General features: G+C 42.1%; 1 protein-coding gene across 1 annotated transcript in view; it reads left to right on the plus strand.

The window, feature by feature from the left end:
• The window catches only part of pax5 (paired box 5), a 195,448-nt gene that overhangs the window by 98,027 nt on the left and 77,491 nt on the right, over window positions 1–19,930 (plus strand). The window contains exon 7 of the mRNA XM_060846575.1: window positions 5,341–5,464. Coding sequence (XP_060702558.1) covers window positions 5,341–5,464 — 124 coding nt within the window. The remainder of the gene's footprint in view (window positions 1–5,340; window positions 5,465–19,930) is intronic.

Raw genomic sequence — 19,930 nt, forward strand, 5'->3', positions numbered from 1 at the left:
GTCTAAAGAGGGTATCTAAACATCCCAAAAACTTATCTCTGCCCTGTTGCCAATATGGCAACCAGAGCAGTTGAATACAAAAACTGGGCATGACCTACCCTTAGATAGTTAAAAATCACACAACACCATGTTAACTTTGTACACCCCAGTCCAACACCAGCATCTCCAAATCATACCCTTAGGTAGGCATCTAGCTTTGTAAACACCTTTCTAACTCATGCGAGCTAGAGCCGCATCACAGACACAAGCAAAAAGTAAAAGGATAGTACAGTTAACATCTCCATGTATAACTTAATGTTGGTTAGTACCAGGAATAGAAAAAAACAAAATTTTCTTTGAAAAAACCATTATTATCTGTATCCATTAAATCGTTCAGTCTAATTTAATGTGTCCACAAAATGTTTTGCACTTTGGAGAGTCAAAGGAATATGTGGATACATTGAAAGTAAACAGAAACACGTTAAAGCACGTTGGATCCTGAGCTCCCTTCATCGTCTCTTAATATCATCATAAGATTTTCTTTCTCGCTGCTGAGAAGTCCTGAAGAAGCATGATCCTAGAGCCCTCATGAGCCAAAGCCTTTGGATCTTTTCCCTAGATATTTGAGGCTTCCATTACTCTTTGTTTGTCCCTGTAGCTGTGAAACGCACGCGCAGACAGGGCGAAGGCGCTGGTCTGGACCTGACTTTTGCGCCATAACCCAGTGAGCTCTTTCAATTTCAATTCTTACCCGCCCCGTTTTGACTCTAATGTGAGGAATCGCGGCAGCCAATCACTGGCTGATCGTCTTCCATCCCCTCCGGTACGCCGATGATATAAACATTTTTCCTCCTGCCCCTATTCTCGATCATCAACTTGATCGGTTAAGTTACGGACCTGCTTTTCAAGGGTTTGGTTCCGATCTTTGGATGAATCAATGGTGGTCTCTGGTGTTGTGGTTCAGCATGTGACATCATCTGCTCTCCTCCTGAGGTCTCCAAGCTACTGACTATGTTTTCGAATTATGGCAGAGAGCGGGTCCAACTTACTGTTCAACTTTACTTTGATCTTGCACCCAAGCTTTTCATGCATTTTTGTGAGCTCCGCGATCAGAGCCTAGTGAGTAATCAGGTCCATCGGATCGGTAGGGAACAATCTCGATGCCTCCAGTGAGTACCCCACATGTTGGCACTTACTTGACTTTTTCTACTTTTTGGCATTTCCATTCGACAAAAATGCAATTGATAAAGATTCAATGGCTATTTCAGTATTTAGATATAGTGAAATGGTTTGAGTGGGGTGGGTTAAATCGCTGCTTTGCTTGTGCCGTGGTGCAGAGTCCAGCAAAGCAGTCTGTTCCGATCTCCGCCATCTTGTATCCCCCTGGAGGTCTCAGTTAAAAGAACTGGGTGGAAAGAAGTGGAAGTTCTCCATACAATGGGTAATTAAGATCCATTAAGAGGGTGATTGATTCTGATTTGATAGGAACCTTTAAGTAGCAATTGATTTTTTGTTGAAGGGAATTGGATTGTTCTTTTGAAGAGCTGGAAGCGCCATGACAGGCCAAATGGCCTCTTTCCATTCTCTAAGATTCTGTAGTCACCTGGTGAAGAAAGAAGTCTCATTTTGTCTTTGGAATTTAACAGCACTTCCTCCTTTTAGAGCGATTTTAGTGATGCCATACATTCCCACACTTCCTGTAGTAATTGGAACAAGGGCCAAGTGGATCTCATTGAGTATGAGATCATTGGTTGGGATTGTTCTCATGGGTCAATCAGGGAGCCCTGGCTGATACACATAAAGAGGAGAGTTAGAGAGTGTCCTCACTCTAGGGATTGGCTGTGAGCTAGCTGGTTACAACACATGTACTGTACTCATGTAAATAAAAGGTGATTTAGTGTTGGGATACCAGCCTCTATGCAGTTATTTCACTTGCTATTCTGACAGTATGGCATGTTGCTCTGGTACATTCCTTTTATATAAACAAGGCTTGGCTACAAGCATAGGGACTTCGCTCTTGGACTGAGAGAAAAACAGCAAGTGACCCTTGTCTTTCAATACTTTGAAAAGTTCATATCTAGTTATAGAAATGTGATGTTGATACTCTTGTGAGTTAACATGAACAGACTGTATCTACAAGGCATGGTAAGAGAGGATGTGTTGCTGAAATTTTACAGATTCGAGCTCCAATTCCATAAAATCTGATGTTATTACATCCCAGCTCCTTCTGCATATACTTAGTTGTTATTTTAAGAGCAGAGAATAATTAACCCCTTAATCCACACTGGTGTACCTCTATAGTGTTTTGCCTCTCAGATGCCATGTGTCCAAGGAGAAAATATTGTCACTGGTTGAAATAACAGCTGTCTATAAAGTTGATAGTGCTGATTTACTGGCATTTAATCAGTCAAGTCAATTAAAATAAAATAAACCAACAATACAGATTTCTGACTTTTTTTCATTAGTTTCCCAATCAACAATCAACAACTTTATAAATTACTAAATTACCCATAACTTTTTTGCAGAGATCATGCAACAATTTACTGGAGTTTGATCTATGGCTGTCACCTGTCATGGATCCAGGTTGGCATTTGTTCCAATCTGTGACTTGGCCTGTTTTCCTTGGGCTTTGAGCAGTTTTTGAGGGCTACCAGCCAATTTCTATCCATGATATAAACACACATAGTCACTTGGTTGAACTTTCATTTGGTATATAGAGTCATAGAGTAATAGAGATGTACAGCATGGAAACAGACCCTTTGGACCAACTCATCCATGCTGATCAGATATCCCAACCCAATCCAGTCCCACCTGCCAGCACCTGGCCCCTCTAAACCCTTCTTATTCATATATCCATCTAGATGCCTTTTAAATGTTGCAATTGTACAAGCCTCCACTGCTTCCTCTAGCAACTCATTCCATACACATACCACTCTCTGTGTGAAAAAGTTGCCGTGCAGGTCTCTTTTATATTTTTCCCCTCTCACCCTAAACTTATGCCCTCTAGTTCTGGACTCCCCCCACCACAGGGAAAATACTTTGTCTATTTATCCTATCCATGCCCCTCATAATTTTATAAACCTCGATAAGGTCACCCCTCAACCTTCGATGCTCCTGGGAAAACAGCCCTAACCTATTCAACCTCTCCCTACTGCACAAATCCTCCAAGCCTGGCAACATCCTTGTAAATCTTTTCTGAACCCCTTTCAAGTTGCACAACATTTTTCCGATAGGAAGGAGACAAGAATTGCATGCAATATTTCAACAGTGGCCTAACCAATGTCCTGTACAGTTGCAACATGACCTCCTAACTCTGACCAATAAAGGAAAGCATGCCAAATGCCTTCTTCACTATCCTATCTACTTACGACTCTATTTTCAAGGAGCTATGAACCTGCACTCCAAAATCTCTTTGTTCAGCAACATTCCTCAGGACCTTACCATTAAGTGTACAAGTCCTGCTAAGATTTGCTTTCCCAAACTGCAGCACCTTATCTGAATTAAGCTCCATCTGCCACTTCTCAGCCCATCGACCCATCTGATCAAGATCACGTTGTAATCTGAGATCACCTTCTGTCAATGGTCAGCTGAGTCAGCAATGACCTACGTCATTAGCAGTTGTAATTGTTTTAAAATTTGATTGAGTTAATGTATTTCAATGTGGCTCAGCTAGTAACATATTTGAGAGTCCGAAGATTGGAGGTATAAGACTTACTTCAGCTTTTGGACATCAAGACTAACAGTCCAGTACTGCACTGTATGTTGTGTTTTCTTTTGGCTGAGATGCTAAACTTGAGGCCATGATTTCACTCTCAGTTGGATGCAAAAGATCGCAGGACATTATTTTGAAGCAAAGCAAGAGAATGATCCCTGACATCTTTGACAATATTTATTCCTAATTAACATTGCAAAAATGTGTGAGCTGGTCATTGTCAGCTTGTTATTTGTGTGGGTTTGATCTGCAATTGGCTGCCACATTTCCTATAGTGATTGTAACAAGTTCAGCCAGGTGGACCTCCGAGATTAAGTTCCTGGTCCAATCAGGAAGCCCTGGCTGATAGATATAAACAGGAGTATCAGAGATTCTGTTCACTCTGAGAGATGGCTCCAAGGGAGCTGAATTAGTGTCAAGGCCTCTCCATGTGTAAATAAAGGGTGACTTGGTGACGTTAAATGTCTTCCTGCACAACAAAAATGATAGCTTCAAATGTACTTTGTTGGCTGTGAAGCACTTTGGGATGCCCAGAAGGCATGAAAGGTGTTACAAATTTTTCATTTTGCTTGACATTCACAGCTATGAGATAATGTGCTGCACTGTGACACCAATGCACTTATTAAAATCATATACATACCTGGATGTTCATGTGCCCTCCCCTCACACCTCCCCTAGTGTGGTATCAATACTTTTGGAACTGGAAAACGTTAGGTTCATTCCCTGTACTGTGCTTCGTTGACATTAGTTAACATCTACAACTATTTCTTTTTCCCGTGATTTGCAATTTTACCCTCCTGTTTCACAGCTTCCTAGTTTATTATGGTCCAATTATAGTCCGGGAGTGCTCGTCCAGGATTCTCTAAAGGTTGATTTGCAGGTTGAATACAGGGTTAAGAAAGCAAATGTCATGTTGTCATTTATCTCAAGAGAGTTGGAATGTTAAAACAGAGATGTGCTACTGAAACTTTATAAAGCTCTTGGTTAGGCCCCATTTAAAAAACTGTGTCCAGTTTTGGGCCCCACACCTCAGGAAGGACATGCTGGCACTGGACCGTGTCCAGTGGGGACTCACACGGATGATCCCTGGAATGGTAGACCTAACATATAATGAACAGCTTAGGATCTGGGAATTGTATTCAGTAGAGTTTAGAAGGTTGAGGGGAGATCTAATAGAAACTTACAAGATAATTCATGGCTTTGAAAAGGTGAACACCGGGAATTTGTTTGCGTCAGCCAGGGGTACTGGGACCTGTAAGTACAGCCTTAGAATTAGAGGGGGTCAATTCAAAATGGAAATGAGGAGACATTTCTTCAGCCAGAGAGTGGTGGGCCTGTGGAATTCATTGCCACAGAGCGCAGTGGAGGCCGGGATGTTAAATGTCTTCAAGGCAGAGGTTGATAAATTCTTAATCTCGCAAGGAATTAAGGGCTACAGGGAGAGTGTGTGTAAGTTGCATTGAAATGCCCGTCAGCCATGATTGAATGGCAGAGTGGCCTTGATGGGCCAAATGGCCTTACTTCCACTCCTGTGTTTTATGGTCTTAATATTGATGATTCTTTTGAACAGTCTAATATTCCGAGTAGTGTTATTGGGATTGTATTGAGGAAACAAATACTTGCCTGATAAGTTGTTTTTGTCTTTCCAGAGTGCAGACTATTCCACCATGGCATCATTGGCTGGGGGACTGGAAGATATGAAGTCGAGTCTAACAAATTCAGCTGACATTGGGACCAGTGTCCCAGGACCGCAGTCTTACCCCATTATAACAGGTAAGAGGGTTTACTCTTGGTATGAACTTTGCCTTTGTCTCTAGGTGACTGCACAGCAATGGGCTATCCAGACGGATACTGCCCTGTGGCTACTGTAAACATTTGGAAACATTCCTTCAATTTGCAAGAAGTATTTCAGAAAAAGAATTACAGCCTTATTTTCCTCTTTCTACTGCCCACTCCCACACACCTTGATTGTGCTCTCCAACTGTGTGCACTGAGCTGTGTACAGTTATGGACAGATTGCATCTACAGTTGTCTGCTGCAATGTACAATGTGCAATTTCTTCATTTCAACATTAAAATACAATAGCTCCATCGTGAAAATTCTCACACTGGTGGGCATTTTGTGATTGATTATTAATCCTGGTTATTCTGCTGTTCTTTCATGGCAAGGAGGATGAGAAATAGGAAATTCTACCTTCCGGGAGTGATCTCAAACTAGGGAGTACCAAAATAAGGAGTCTTCCATTAAATAGGAGAATTTTCTTCTCTCAGAGGATGGTTGGTATTGAAAATTCCAGTTTGTCGGCCTCAGTGGAAGTTGGGATATCGAATGGATTCAGCATTGAAGGGGTTAGAGGCAACGAGGAATTTGCAGGGGCTGGGGTGTGTGATTGATGACAGTTACAGGAAGGGAGTAAACAGAAGATACAGTCAGTAGCTGGGTTACTGTCAGGAAAAGTAGGGGAGGGAGGCAGGTCGTGCAGGACTATCCCCATCTCAAACAAGTATGCTGTTTGAAGGGATGATGGACTCTCAGGGGAATGTAGCACTGACAGCCAGGTTTCTGGTAATGAAAATGGCTCTAATATAACAAGGGATGTGTCAGGTTCCAAGTGATCGATTGTATTAAGGGACTCTCTAGTTAGAGGCACTGATGGACAATTCTGTGGCCAACAATGAGACGTCAGAGTAGTATGTTACCTCCCTGGTGCCAGAATCAAGGATATTTGGGAAAGGGTGCAGAATCTTCTCAAAGGGGAGCGGGACCAGCTGGAGGTCATTATACACATTGGAATTTATGACAGAGGAAGAGAAAAGGATGAGATTCTGACAAGAGAATATAGGAAATTTGGGAAGAATTTATAAACAAGGTCCTAATATCTGAATTATTCCTGGAGACACATCCCGGTGAGGGTAGGAATAGAAGGATAGAGCAGATAAATGCTTGGTTGAGGACCTGGTGCACGGGAGAAAGATTCACATTTTTGGATCATTGGAATGTCTTCTGGTGTAGAAGTGACCTGAGTAAGAAGGATGGATTGCACCTAAATTGGAAGGAGACTAATATACTGGTGGGGAGCTTTGCTGCTTGAGAGGATATAACCTCGCAAGTTGGTGGGGGGGACCCAGGGAGATAGTGAGGAAAGACATCAGTCTGAGACTGGGAGAAAGTGAGGACTGCAGATGTTGGAGAGTCAGAGTTGAAAAGTGTGACATTGGAAAAAGCACAGCAGGTCAGGCAGCAGCCGAGCAACAGGAGAGTTGATGTTTCTGGCATAAGCTCTTCATCAGAGACTTGTACAGTTGGGAAAAGGAGCAAGTCAAACAGTCAGGGCAGGCAGGAGCAAAGCAGAGAGCAAGGTAAGACTGAGAAATTAAACTGCATTTATCTTAATGCAAGAGGCCTGGCAGGTAAACTCAGGACATGGTTGGGAACATGGGATTGGGACATCATAGCAATTCCAGAGATGTGGCTCAGGGATGGATAGGACTGACAGCTTAATGTTCCAGGGTAAACATGCTATTGGAATGATAGAATGGAAGTGGGGGTGGGGGGAGGGGAGTGGGGGGTGGGGCTGGGGGCATGAGAGGAGGTGGGGAGAGGGAGTGACAGTTGGCTGTACTTAGGGAGGATATTCCTGAGAATGCATGCAGGGAAGTTATTTGGGTGGAACTGAGAAATAAGAAAGGGATGATCACCATATTGGGATTGTACTATAGACCTCCCCAATAATTAGCAGGAACTTGAGAAACAAATTTGTCAGGAGATCTCAGTTATCTGTAGAATAATAGGGTGGTTATGGTAGAGGATTTTAACTTTTTAAATATTAGACTGGGACTGCTTTGGTGTTAAGGGTTTGGATGAAGAGGAATTTGTTAAGTGTGTACAAGAAAATTTTCTGATTCAGTATGTGGATGTACCTACTAGAGAAGGTGCAAAACTTGACCTCTTCTTGTGAAATAAGGCAGTGCAGGCGACTGAGGTGTCAGTGGGGGAGCACTTTGGGGCCAGCGACCATAATTCTATTAGTTTTAAAATAGTGATGCAAGAGGATAGACTGGATCTAAAAGTTGAAGTTCTAAATTGGAGGAAGGCCAATTTTAATGGTATTAGGCAAGAACTTTCAAAAGGTGATTGGGGGCAGATGTTCACAGGTAAAGGAACGGCTGGAAAATTGGAAACCTGCAAAAAATGAGATAATGAGAGTCTAGAGACAGCATGTTCCTTTTAGGGTGAAAGTCAAGGCTGGTAAGTGTAGGGAATGCTGGATGATGAGAGAAATTAAGATTTTGGTCAAGAAAAAGAAGGAAGCAAATGTTAAGTGTTGACATCAGGTAGCGAGTGAATCCCTAGAAGAATACAAAGGCAGTAGAAGTATACTTAAGAGGGAAATCAGGAGGGCAAAAAGGGGACATGAGATAGCTCTGGCAAATAGGATTAAGGAGAATCCAGAGGGATTCTACAAATACATTAAGGACAAAGGGGTAACTAGTGAGAGAATAGGCTTCCTTAAAGATCAGCAAGGCCACCATATGTGTGGAGCCGCAGGAGATGGGGGAAATACTAAATGAGTATTTTGTATCAGTGTTTACTGTGGACTAGGGTATGGAAGATATAGAACATAGGGAAATAAATAGCAGCATCTCGAAAAATGTCCATATTATAGAGGAGGAGTTGCTGGACGTCTTACAATTCATAAAGGTGAGTAAATCCCCAGGACCTGATCAGGTGTACCCTATAACTCTGTGGGAAGCTAGAGAAGTGATTTCCGAGCGTCTTGCTGAGATATTTGTATCATCGATAGTCACAGGTGAAGTGCCAGAAGACTGGAGGTTGGTTAACATGGTGCCACTATTTAAGAAAGGTGGTAAGGAAAAGCCAGGGAACTGTAGACCAGTGAGCCTGACATCAGTGGTGGACAGGTTGTTGAAGAGAATCCTGAGGGACAGGATTTACATGTATTTGGAAAGGCAAGGACTGATTAGGGATAGTCAACATGGCTTTGTGCATGAGAAAACATGTCTCACTTATTGAATTAAGTTTTTTGAAGAAGTAACAAAGAAGATTGATGAGGACAGAGTAGTAGATGTGATCTATATAGACCTCAGTAAGGCTTTCGACAAGGTTCCCCATGGGAGACTGATTAGCAAGATTAGATCTCATGGAATACAGGGAGAACTAGCCATTTGAATACGGAACTGGCTCAAAGGCAAAAGACAGAGGGTGGTGGTGGAGGGTTGCTTTTCAGACTGGAGACCTGTGACCAGCGGAGTGCCACAAGGATTGGTGCTGGTTCCACTGCTTTTTGTGATTTATATCAATGCTTTGGATGTAAACATAGGGGGTATAGTTAGTAAGTTTGCAGATGACACCAAAATTGGAGGTGTAGTGGACAGCAAAGAAGATTACCTCAGATTACAACAGGACCTTGGTCAGATGAGCCCATGGGCTGAGGAGTCGCAGATGGAGTTAATTTAGATAAATATGAGGTGCTGCATTATGGAAGGCAAATCAGGTTAGGACTTATACACTATATGGTAAGGTCCTGGGGAGTGTTGCTGAACGAAGAGACCTTGGAGTGTAGATTCATAACTCCTTGAAAGTGGAATTGTAGGTAGATAGGATAGTGAAGAAGGCGTTTGGTACACTTGCCTTTATTGATCATTGCATTGAGTACAGGAATTGGGACGTCATGTTGCGACTGTATTGGACATTGGTTAGGCCACATTTGGAATACTGCATGCAATTCTGGTCTCCCAGCTATGGGAAGGATGCTTTGAAATTTGAAAGGGTTCAGAAAAGATTTACAAGGATATTGTCAGGGTTGGAGGATTTGAGCTATAGGGAGAGGCTGAGTAGGCTGGGGCTATTTTCCTTGGAGCGTTGGAGGCTGAGAGGTGAACTTATAGAGGTTTATGAAATAATGATGGGCATGGATAGGGTAAATTGACAAGGTCTTGTCTCTGGGGTGGAGGAACCCAAAACGAGAGTGCATATGTTTAAGGAGAGAGGGGAAAGATTTTTAATGGACCAAAGGGACAAATGTTTTCACGCAGAGGGTGGTACGTGTATGGAATGAGCAGCCAGAGGAAGTGGTGGAGGCTGGTACAATTACAACATCTAATAGTCATCTGAATGGGTATATGAGTAGGAAGGGTTCACAGGAATATGGGCCAAATGCTGGTAAATGGGACTAGATTAATTTAGGATATCTGTTTAGCATGGACAAATTGGATCGAAGGGTCTATTTCCGTGCTGTACATCTCTGACTCTATGACTTTTCCTAGAATCTCCACCTGGATCAATCTAACAGAAAAATTATTGGGACAGAAATTGTGTCCTTCTTACATTTTCTTTGAACAGTTTAGTTTATTTGGGGGAAAAGTTTTGAAAATGGGCAATAGGATATTTGACTGAGCTGGGCAATTGGAAATGGGAGGTCATGTGATGGAACTTCCAAGGTTATACACAACTAGAGTTAGAAACCATAACACTCTCTCTCTCTCTCTCTCTCTCACACACACATACTCTCTCAGACACACATACATGCACACACATTTATACAAACAGATGCACAGGACACATTTATGCAAAGGCACACAGGGTAGATAGTATGGTCTCTATTGTCACATGTACTTGAATGGATGCAGTGAAAAGTTTGTAATTTTACCTCTTAGCACTATCTTAGGTACTGGGTACCCAGGTACAGACACTTTATGTATTGTTATAGAATTGGAAAGTTTTAAAAAAGATTAGCATGGGAATAAAGAGTTCAAAAGTCCAGAATAAAAATAGGAAATGTCTTTAAAGTGTTCAGGTTAAATCCTTTTCACTGAGTCTGCACCCACCGGGCTTCAGAACATTAAACCCTGTTGACTCCATACACTGGCCTCAGTTCATGATTCGCTCTGCTGTCTGCTCTGGGACTAGACCTGTGACTCCCTCTGCTCTGGGACTAGACCTGTGACTCCCTCTGTTCCCTGCTCCCTGCTCCCTGCTCCAGGCCCCGATTCGCAACTCCACCTGCTCCCTTCTCCAGGACTCTACTTGAGACTCCCTCTCCTCCCTGCTCCAGGACATGATCCGCGATTCACCCTGCTCCCTGCTCCGGGACTCGACCTGTGACTCCCGTCTGCTCCATGTTCCACGCTCCAGGACCTGACCCGTGACTTGCTCTGCTACTGCTCTGACCACGATTTGCTCTGCTCCCATTGCAGGACTCTGTCCATATGCTCTGCTCTCGCCCGGGCTCAGGCCATGACTTGTCTCTCTCCATCTCACCTCCATTCACCAGGTAGATTAGGGCAGTTTAAGAAGTTTGGGGGTGGTGGGGGAAGAAAAACTGCTACAAAGAGAAGAGAAAAAGAAAGGAAAAGGAACTGGTGAGGAGAGGACCTCTGACTGAAGGGTCTTGCTCTGCACCCATCTTGATCAATTTGCAATAGACACATGTACAGACATTGCTGATGCACACAGACATGTGATCAGCCAGAAAAAAATAAATCATACGAAGTTAGACAATCATACGAACAGGTAAAAACAAGGACTGCAGATGCTGGAAACCAGAGTCTAGATTAGAGTGGTGCTGGAAAAGCACAGCAGGTCAGGCAGCAACTGAGGAGCAGGAAAATCGATGTTTCGGGCAAAAGCCTTTCATCAGGAATAGAGGCAGGGTGCCTGCAGAGTGGAGAGATAAATGAGAGGAGGGTGGGTGGAGGGGGTGGGTGAGAAAGTAGCATAGAGTACAATAGGTGAATGGGGGTGGGGATGAAGGTGGTAGGTCAGAGAAGAGGGTGGAGTGGATAGGTGGAAAGGAAGATAGGCAGGTCATGAGGGCGGTGCTGAGCTGGAAGGTTGGAGCTGGGGTGAGGTGGGGAAGGAGAAATGAGGAAACTGGTGAAATCCACATTGATGCCATGGGGTTGAAATGTTCCGAGGCGGAAGATGAGGCGTTCTTCCTCCAGGCGTCAGATGGTGAGGGAATGGTGATGGAGGAGGTCCAGGACCTGCATGTCCTCGGCAGAGTGGGAGGGGGAGTTGAAATGTTGAGCCACAGGGCGGTGGGGTTGATTGATGTGGGTGTCCCCCGAGATGTTCCCTTAAGCGCTTCTTCCATCTTCTGTCGATTTTCCTGTTCCTTGAATGCTGCCTGACTTGCTGTGCTTTTCCAGCACCACTCTAATCATACAAGTGTAAATATACATCCCTCTGACTTCACACAGATAAACACAGACATGCACACACGGGCAAGTACACTGGGACATGGGAATTTGTTTACATTTATACTGTTTGTTCACAGTCTGTTTGTTCTCAGACATATGGGTAGATTTCTATGGAGGAAACAGGAAGGTCAAGACAAACTCACAGTTGCAAAAAGGGTAGGTAGTCTAGAAACCACTCATTTGTTTACTGGAATATCAACTCAATTGCAGTGACAAATCCCAGACCCTCAAATGCTCCAAGTGTTCCCATGCCTCCAAGGCCTCACACACCTGTCCCAGACTCTTCAGAGCTTAATGGGTCCTCCATGCTCCCAATGACCACCCTATATCTTCCATCTAGTCTCCATAGCCAGTTGTCCGGTATCACGAGCCATGTCTGAAGTAGACATTATTAGATTGTTAGAAGTTTTGTTTAAGAGTCTCACTAAACACTCCGTATGCTGAAAAAGAACCCAAAGAAGAAGCCATTTCAAAAAGGTTTAATGCCCCTCAAGTGATCACTCTGTTGCAAAAATGAGCAAACATCTATTCAGTAACTAAACCAAATCAAAGTAAGTCTTTATCCTTTCGTAATTTCTTAAAACTATTGATTAAATTGTCTGCATCACTCTTTGATTCATTAAGTGCTGGTGAAGCTTTTGATCTTAAAATCATAGAAACCCTACAGTGCAGAAAGAGGGTATTCACCCATCAAGTCTGCACTAACCTTCAGGACAGAATCCCACCCTGTCCTTATAACTATACATTTACCTAGCCTACCTATCCCTGGACATTATGCAACAATTTAGCATGGCCAATCCACCTAACCTGCCCATCTTTGGACTTTGAGAGGAAACTGGAGGAAACATACAAACTCCAAACAGACAATCACTGGAGGGTGGAATCAAACCCAGGTCCCTGGTGCTGTGAGGCAGCACTGCTAACCTCTGAGCCACTGTGCTGCCCCATTTAGCCTGACATTTGTGGTAATGAAAACAAGCCCTTCAAATTGAAACAATATACTGCAAAAACAAATGTATATGTTTTAATTTTCTGATAAACTGGACTTGTCAATCCTGTCAATCAAGGCAGTCCAAGAACAGACGCTTTTTTTACTACAACTGCCTACTGGTCTTATGAAATCTTTTGGATATTTGACTCACTACAGATAATGACAATAGAGTTCCAAAGCAACATTTTCCTAAATTTAGAATGCATAATAAGGAAGAGTGCTTCACTGTAACTCAACTCCGTGTCAACTTATTTTTGCAGGATAGAACTCTATAATCAATCATTTCTGTAAAATCACGTCTAACATACAGTACAGCATCTAACTACTAAATACTAAGAACAGAATTTGTTGTGTTCCAAAACCCATCAGGATCAGGGTGTTTTTTTGCCATTCAGGATGGGTTTTCCCCTGTGGTTTATGAACATTCTGAGGTGCGTGGACTTTGTACATTTATGGAAGGGGTTTTACTCCAAAACACTTGTGGGAAGGTTTAGAGGGGACTGCTGAGGGGTTAGTGGTAAGGATTTTCACTTCTGTAATATTGTCAGCTCAACTCAATGAAAATTCAGTCACCAATCATTGTTTAAAGACTAAAAAGCAAATTCTGCAAACTATATGAAGTGTTGGCACGAGATCCCACTGATGTCTGAGCTTGTGAATGGTAAGATTATCTCACCCTATTACAGAATCTGGAATTACATTATTATCAAATTTCAGTTATACAACTTTGAATAGACCAAGTGGCAGTGGCACATAGGAATAAGATACATCATGGTATGCTACTTGCAGACTGATAAAAATAATTGTCACAGGGCAAATGTATATGTTTCTGTAATAAAGCGACAACCCATAAGTTTGACTTGAAAATGTATACAGCAGTGATTCAGTATGTTCACAATATTTCCTACTGGTCAAAAGTTTGGGTGTACAGTAGGTTCAGTATATGACAGAATGCTAAGTAATAATAGAACTGTTGGGTTTTATGTATGTTTCAAGATTTTGCACCTTTAAGTTACTCAGAGAAGGAACAGTCCAATCAGAATGTAATGGTATTGGCTAGGGTCTCTATGTTGCACTCTTGTCGGTAACAGATGTGATTAGTACTTTGTTTCTCTATTTGAGGCCTCTATATATATACTATGCTGCTTGCCCCAAAATTGGCAGCCATGCCTTTGAATGTCTAGGTTTTAGGATCTGAAATTCTTCCTTTGCCTCTCTGTTATTGTAAAACTATGTCTTAGAGGAAGCTTTGACCAACTCCCTTAATACTTCCTTTGTGCTGCTGTCAATGTTTATCTGATTATTCTCCTGTGAGGCTCCTGAGGATGTCCAGGCATGCTGCATTCACTTCTGATTCCAATGTGAAAGGAGAAAACCTAAGACAAGTGTAAGGTTGAAGATCCTGTGTCTTTAGTTCCTTTAGAATTCTGGGAAAAACCACAATCTATTTGCGGAATATTAAGAAGTGGTTTTTACCCTGTTGTTTGTCTGGCTAGTTACAGTGATGGTGGACTGTACTAGAATGGCAGGCTTGTTGTCATGGTCTTCAAACTGACAGCTTGTTAAGAATGACTGATGCCATAGGTAAGAATGCACAAAAAATGCTGCTTGTGGAGTTATCTGTATTGCATTGGGAACCTATTCCCTTCAGAGAATGTGACATAAAGAAGAGTTTATAAAAACCTATTTGCCAATGTGCTGGGATATACTTGACATGATTTGAAGAAAAGAATGAGAAAAATGTTCAATTTTCTTTGTGAACGATGACCTTGACGTGACATGAATAACGAATTTGAAAACAGAGGGCTCATGCAAACACATTTGTATTAGTGGAAATGAAAACTAGCAGCAACTGTGAATCACCTGTAACAGTGAACCTTCTGAATGCTCTTCAAGCAGTTAATGAGATTTGTAAGCAGCATGTGAGTCAAAGTTCTTTAAACAGATATGGAGATTCATGGCATACTGAAGTAGGTGCAAAAACTAATTTAGAGAGGAGCCCTGTAACACGGCATAACTGCTGATTCTCGGTGGGTAATGAGAGTCCCCAAAACATGTAAAGGAAGTGATCAGAATGTCAACTTGCCTCGGAAAGAGTGAGACGACTGTTTAAGATCAGGAGGATCTGGCAGAAGTTTGCAAGAAGTCATGTAAACTGTTTCAGAGGAATGCATTAGCATCTCTGAACAGGTTGTTTAGAAAATATCTGAAAAAGTCAAGAATATGGAGTAGCGGCAGAGGACATGAACAAAAAAATTCATGGTTGCCAGAAATGTGGATCAACAATGTTTCATGAACACACAGACAAATGTAAGCAATGTTACCAAGTAAGCTGGTAGCAATTTAAGTGCACTGTAATAGGAAAGAAAATGTATTGTATGAAGGAATTTATATGTTTCTATTATCCATTGCTCCTATGTTTAAAGGTAAAGCATTTGGATGATGATCACCAGATGCTGGGTGACATGAGCAGAAACACTCATTTCTTATGAGGAGGGAGTTGCTGAATTATTTGGAAGGTGATGTGCCAAAATCAAATGTGTATGCTGAGGTATTGGAAGTGCAATAGCAATATAGACTATGACATGAACTCTGAGCTATAATGATTTTACAGTGTGCGTTGGATAACATATCTCCAATTGTTCTGATCACTTGTATAACCTGCAATATAGAAAATTTCAAAGTGCAGACATAGGAAGAGAAATAAGTAATGTGTAACCTATGGTACGATGAAGTCAAATAAACCTAGATGTTGAGAGACTAAATGGAACAGTTGAATGGATTATTGGTGAAACCATACCTGGGGGACTGCATGCAGTTTTTTAGTCTCTTTATCTAAGAAAGGATATTTCCACAATGGTAGTAGTTCAGAAAAGGTCCACTTAGTCGAATCTTGGGATGAAAAGTTTGTCTTATGAAGAATGTTTGAACAGGTTGATCCAATAGTCATTGGCATTTAGCGGACATAGAACATAGAACAATACAGCGCAGAACAGGTCCTTCGGCCCTTGATGTTGCACTGACCTATACACTTTTCTCAGCTCGTCCCCCTACACTATCCCATCATCATCCATGTGCTTATCCAAGGATTGTTTAAATCTCCCTAATGTGGCCGAGTTGACTACATTGGTAGGCAGGGCATTCCACGCCCTTACCACTCTCTGCGTAAAGAACCTGCCTCTGACATCTGTCTTAAATCTATCACTCCTCAATTTGTAGTTATGCCTTCTTGTACAAGCTACGTCATCATCCTAGGAAAAAGGCTTTCACTGTCTACCCTATCTAATCCTCTGATCATCTTGTATGTCTCTATCAAATCCCCTCTTGACCTTCTTCTTTCCAATGAGAACAGACCTAAGTCTCTCAGCCTTTCCTCATAAGAACTTCCCTCCAGACCGGGCAATATCCTGATAAATTTCCGCTGCACCTTTTCCAATGCTTCCACATCCTTCCTGAAATATGGCGACCAGAACTGCACACAATATTCCAAATGTGGCCGCACTAGCGTTTTGTATAGTTGCAGCATAATATTGTGCCTCCAGAACTCAATCCTCTGTGAATGAAACTTAACACACTGTATGCCTTCTTAACAGCACTATTAACCTGGGTGGCAACTTTCAGGGATCTATGTACATGGACTCCAAGATCCCTCTGCACATCCACACAACCAAGAATCTTTCCATTGACCCAGTACTCTGCCTTCCTGTTATTCTTCCCAAAGTGCATCAACTCACATTTAGCTACATTGAACTCCATTTGCCACCTCTCAGCCCAATTCTGCAGTTTATCCAAGTCCCCCTGCAACCTGTAACAGTCTTCCAAAGAGTCCACTACTCCACCAACTTTAGTGTTGTCTGCAAATTTACTAATCCATCCACCTATGCTGCGTCTAAGTCATTTATAAAAATGACAAACAGCAGTGGTCCCAAAACAGATCCTTGTGGCACACCACTAGTAACCGGACTCCAGGCTGAATATTTTCCATCAACCACTACTTGCTGCCTTCTTTCAGAAAGCCAGTTTCTATTCCAAACTGCTAAATCACCCTCAATTCAATGCCTCTGCATTTTCAACAATAGCCTACCATGTGGAAACTTATCAAAGACTTTACTGAAGTTCAAGTATACCACGAATAAAATGTGAGGTCTGCAGATGCTGGCGATCAGAGCTGAAAATGTATTGCTAGTTAAAGTGCAGCAGGTCAGGCAGCATCCAAGGAACAGGAAATTCGAATGAATGAAGGGCTTGTGCCCGAAACGTTGAATTTCCTGTTCCTTGGATGCTGCCTGACCTGCTGCGCTTTAACCAGCAACACATTTTCAGCTTCATGTATACCACGTCAACTGCCCTACCCTCATCTACCTCTTAATCCTCGAGGTAATTTATTGAAACCTGTAATATTCTGAGGATATTTGTCAGGGTAGATGCTGAGATGATGATTCCCTTTGTGAGGGAATCTAGAACTGGAGGTTACAGTTTAGAAACAAAGGGTCTCCCATATAAGGTGAAAATAATGAAGTTTTTCTCTTTAATCTCTAAAATTCTCTTCTACCAAGAGCAGCACAGTCTGGGTTGTTATTTCAGGGCTAAATTAGACAGATTTCTGATATATAGGGAAGGCACATTGCAGGAAAGTGGAATCCAGGCCATGATCGGCATGAATATTGGAGCAAATTAAACAGACTGAATATCCTGCTCCTGCTCTGATTTCCTGAGCTAAAGATATTGAGTTACATACAGTACAATTAAAGTTAGAAAAGGTAATGCCAAACTGTATAGTTCTCTGGTCAGGTTTTATCTGGAGCACTGGGTTTGGCTCTTGTCACCATGTCACATGGGAAGCAGTAAGACATCGAGATACAGAGCAATAATAAAACCAAAAGATTGATCCGTAGTGTCAGGACTCTGAGTTTCAGTGAAAGACTGACGAATTCTTTAAAAAGAATTCTTTTGGGATGTGTATGTGTTGGAAAGATTGGCATTTATTGCTAATCTCCAGTTTCCATTGAGACGAGTGTTCAGTTTTATTATGATTCAATGTACAGTAACTGAATGGTTTTCCCAGAGCACTTCAGAGCCAACCCTTTGTGGAATTGGAATTTCGTTAAGGTTAGACCAATTAAGGAATCCTAAACATTAATGGTTGTGTAAACTGATACCAGATTCTGTTTTCAGACTTGCTTAGATCTTATGAATATGTCCATGTATAAATGTACATACCGTGCATTATTTATTTACAGTGCGCAACTAAATGTTTGCTTATGCAAACATGAGGCTGAATTTCAATCCTCAAGGGAGGTTGCAGGAATTGGAAAATTTCCTAGGTTGGTGTATCTATCACAGGAGAAAATGCCAGCAAGTATGTGGATAGGAGATGAGCTGTAGATGGCCCCATCAAATGTTTGGAGACACAGCTGTCTGCCTGCTGCAGGTGGAAGGGGACAGTGGGACATTGTCCCAATTATAATAAGAAAGAGAGACCTCCAATCTTCAACTTCACACCCCTCACTCCCCATACACTCCCTATGCACCACCCATGCCACCTTTCAGCCAAGAACACACAATAGGGCTTGGCTGAAAGCTGAGATATTCATTACTCTATTGAAACAGCTGAACCCCTGCTTGTCTGATCTCTGCTATCAATTGTTTTTTTTCACGGGGTTGAGAGGTTTCAAATGTTTATAGCTTCAATTATTGAAACTTTAAAGGGCTTGGATAATAGCTATTTTTATTGGCTAATGTGAAAAGAGTTTTTTTTAACATAGTGGAAAGTTATCATCGAATAAATATTTACAGTATTTAAATATTTTGTTGAACACTCTCAAATGTAATTCTCAGGTTCATTGCCTCTATACAGCGTACAGTGCGTAAATTGTTTTGCCATAATCTGGCAGGATGGGCCATGGAGAGTCAGCAGAAAGACATAGTTTGGCATGGGGCTTTGAGAGGCCATTGGAATTGCATGAACAGTGGAGGGTGTTTGCCCTGGTGTGGTGGGCATCAGGAGGGCACCATGAATCAACCTTACATAATGTTCCCTCTTGCAGACTATGCTTCACAACATCTTTGAGATGCTGTGAATCATGAGCCTTCTAAAGACCTGGGCTGAGTCTATCAGAATTGTGAGAGGTGGGGGGAGGGCAGGTCATGTTTATCGTCAAAATGGATCTGACCAGCTTGGGAGTGCCAGGTGACACATGGGACCCGAATCAGCCCACACTTTTTTAAAGGTCCGGCCAAACTTAGAATCAGGGAAAGGATCGGGAATCTTGAAATTGGGAGTACCTGTCATTTTTTAAAACAGCTTCTGAGTCATCCTGACTTGTTGAAAATTCAGCTCTTGGTATCTAATGTCCTCTTGTATCATAGAGTTAGGAACTGCCTTGTTAAATATAGCACACACCCAGAGCACTACTAACTGACCACAAACCACTTAGAGCACAAATACACAGTGAGAGACAGCACAGTGAACTGGAAATCCATGGGAAGGGTCACTGGACCTGAAATGTTATCTGTGTTTTCTCTCCACAAATGCTGCCAGACCTGCTGAGTTCCTCCAACAATTTCTGTTTTGTTTCTGATTTCCAGGATCTGTAGTTCTTTGTTTTTTTTTGGTAAAGTGTAGTCATGGATCCTCCTGATCCTATTGGGAATTTTTTTTTCTTGAGGTGAATTTCTAACAAACCGGTTTAACACCAACCCACACTTGGAGAGCTTGAGGCTGGATGAACCATTGCCTCCAATCTGTACGTTTAAAAACTTGGCAGCCATGATTTTTTTTTACTGAGAAAACTTCAATTTTGTAGGCATCTGTGTTCAATGATATGAGCATACATATGAGAGGTTTGAAATGAAGCTGCAAAATGCAGTCAAATCTGGGTACAGCATTCATGATCAGGCCTTAGGCTAGGAGTTAGCAATTGCTCAATGCACCATGATCTAGGTCCATAAAGATGGATAGGTGTCTGGAGCTTTACCTTCCTGCATTTGTAAATGTGGAGCAGTGGGGGACCATTTCCAGGGTGA

Source organism: Hemiscyllium ocellatum, chromosome 2 (assembly GCF_020745735.1).
Source record: "Hemiscyllium ocellatum isolate sHemOce1 chromosome 2, sHemOce1.pat.X.cur, whole genome shotgun sequence".
In the NCBI taxonomy this organism is placed as follows: domain Eukaryota; kingdom Metazoa; phylum Chordata; class Chondrichthyes; order Orectolobiformes; family Hemiscylliidae; genus Hemiscyllium; species Hemiscyllium ocellatum.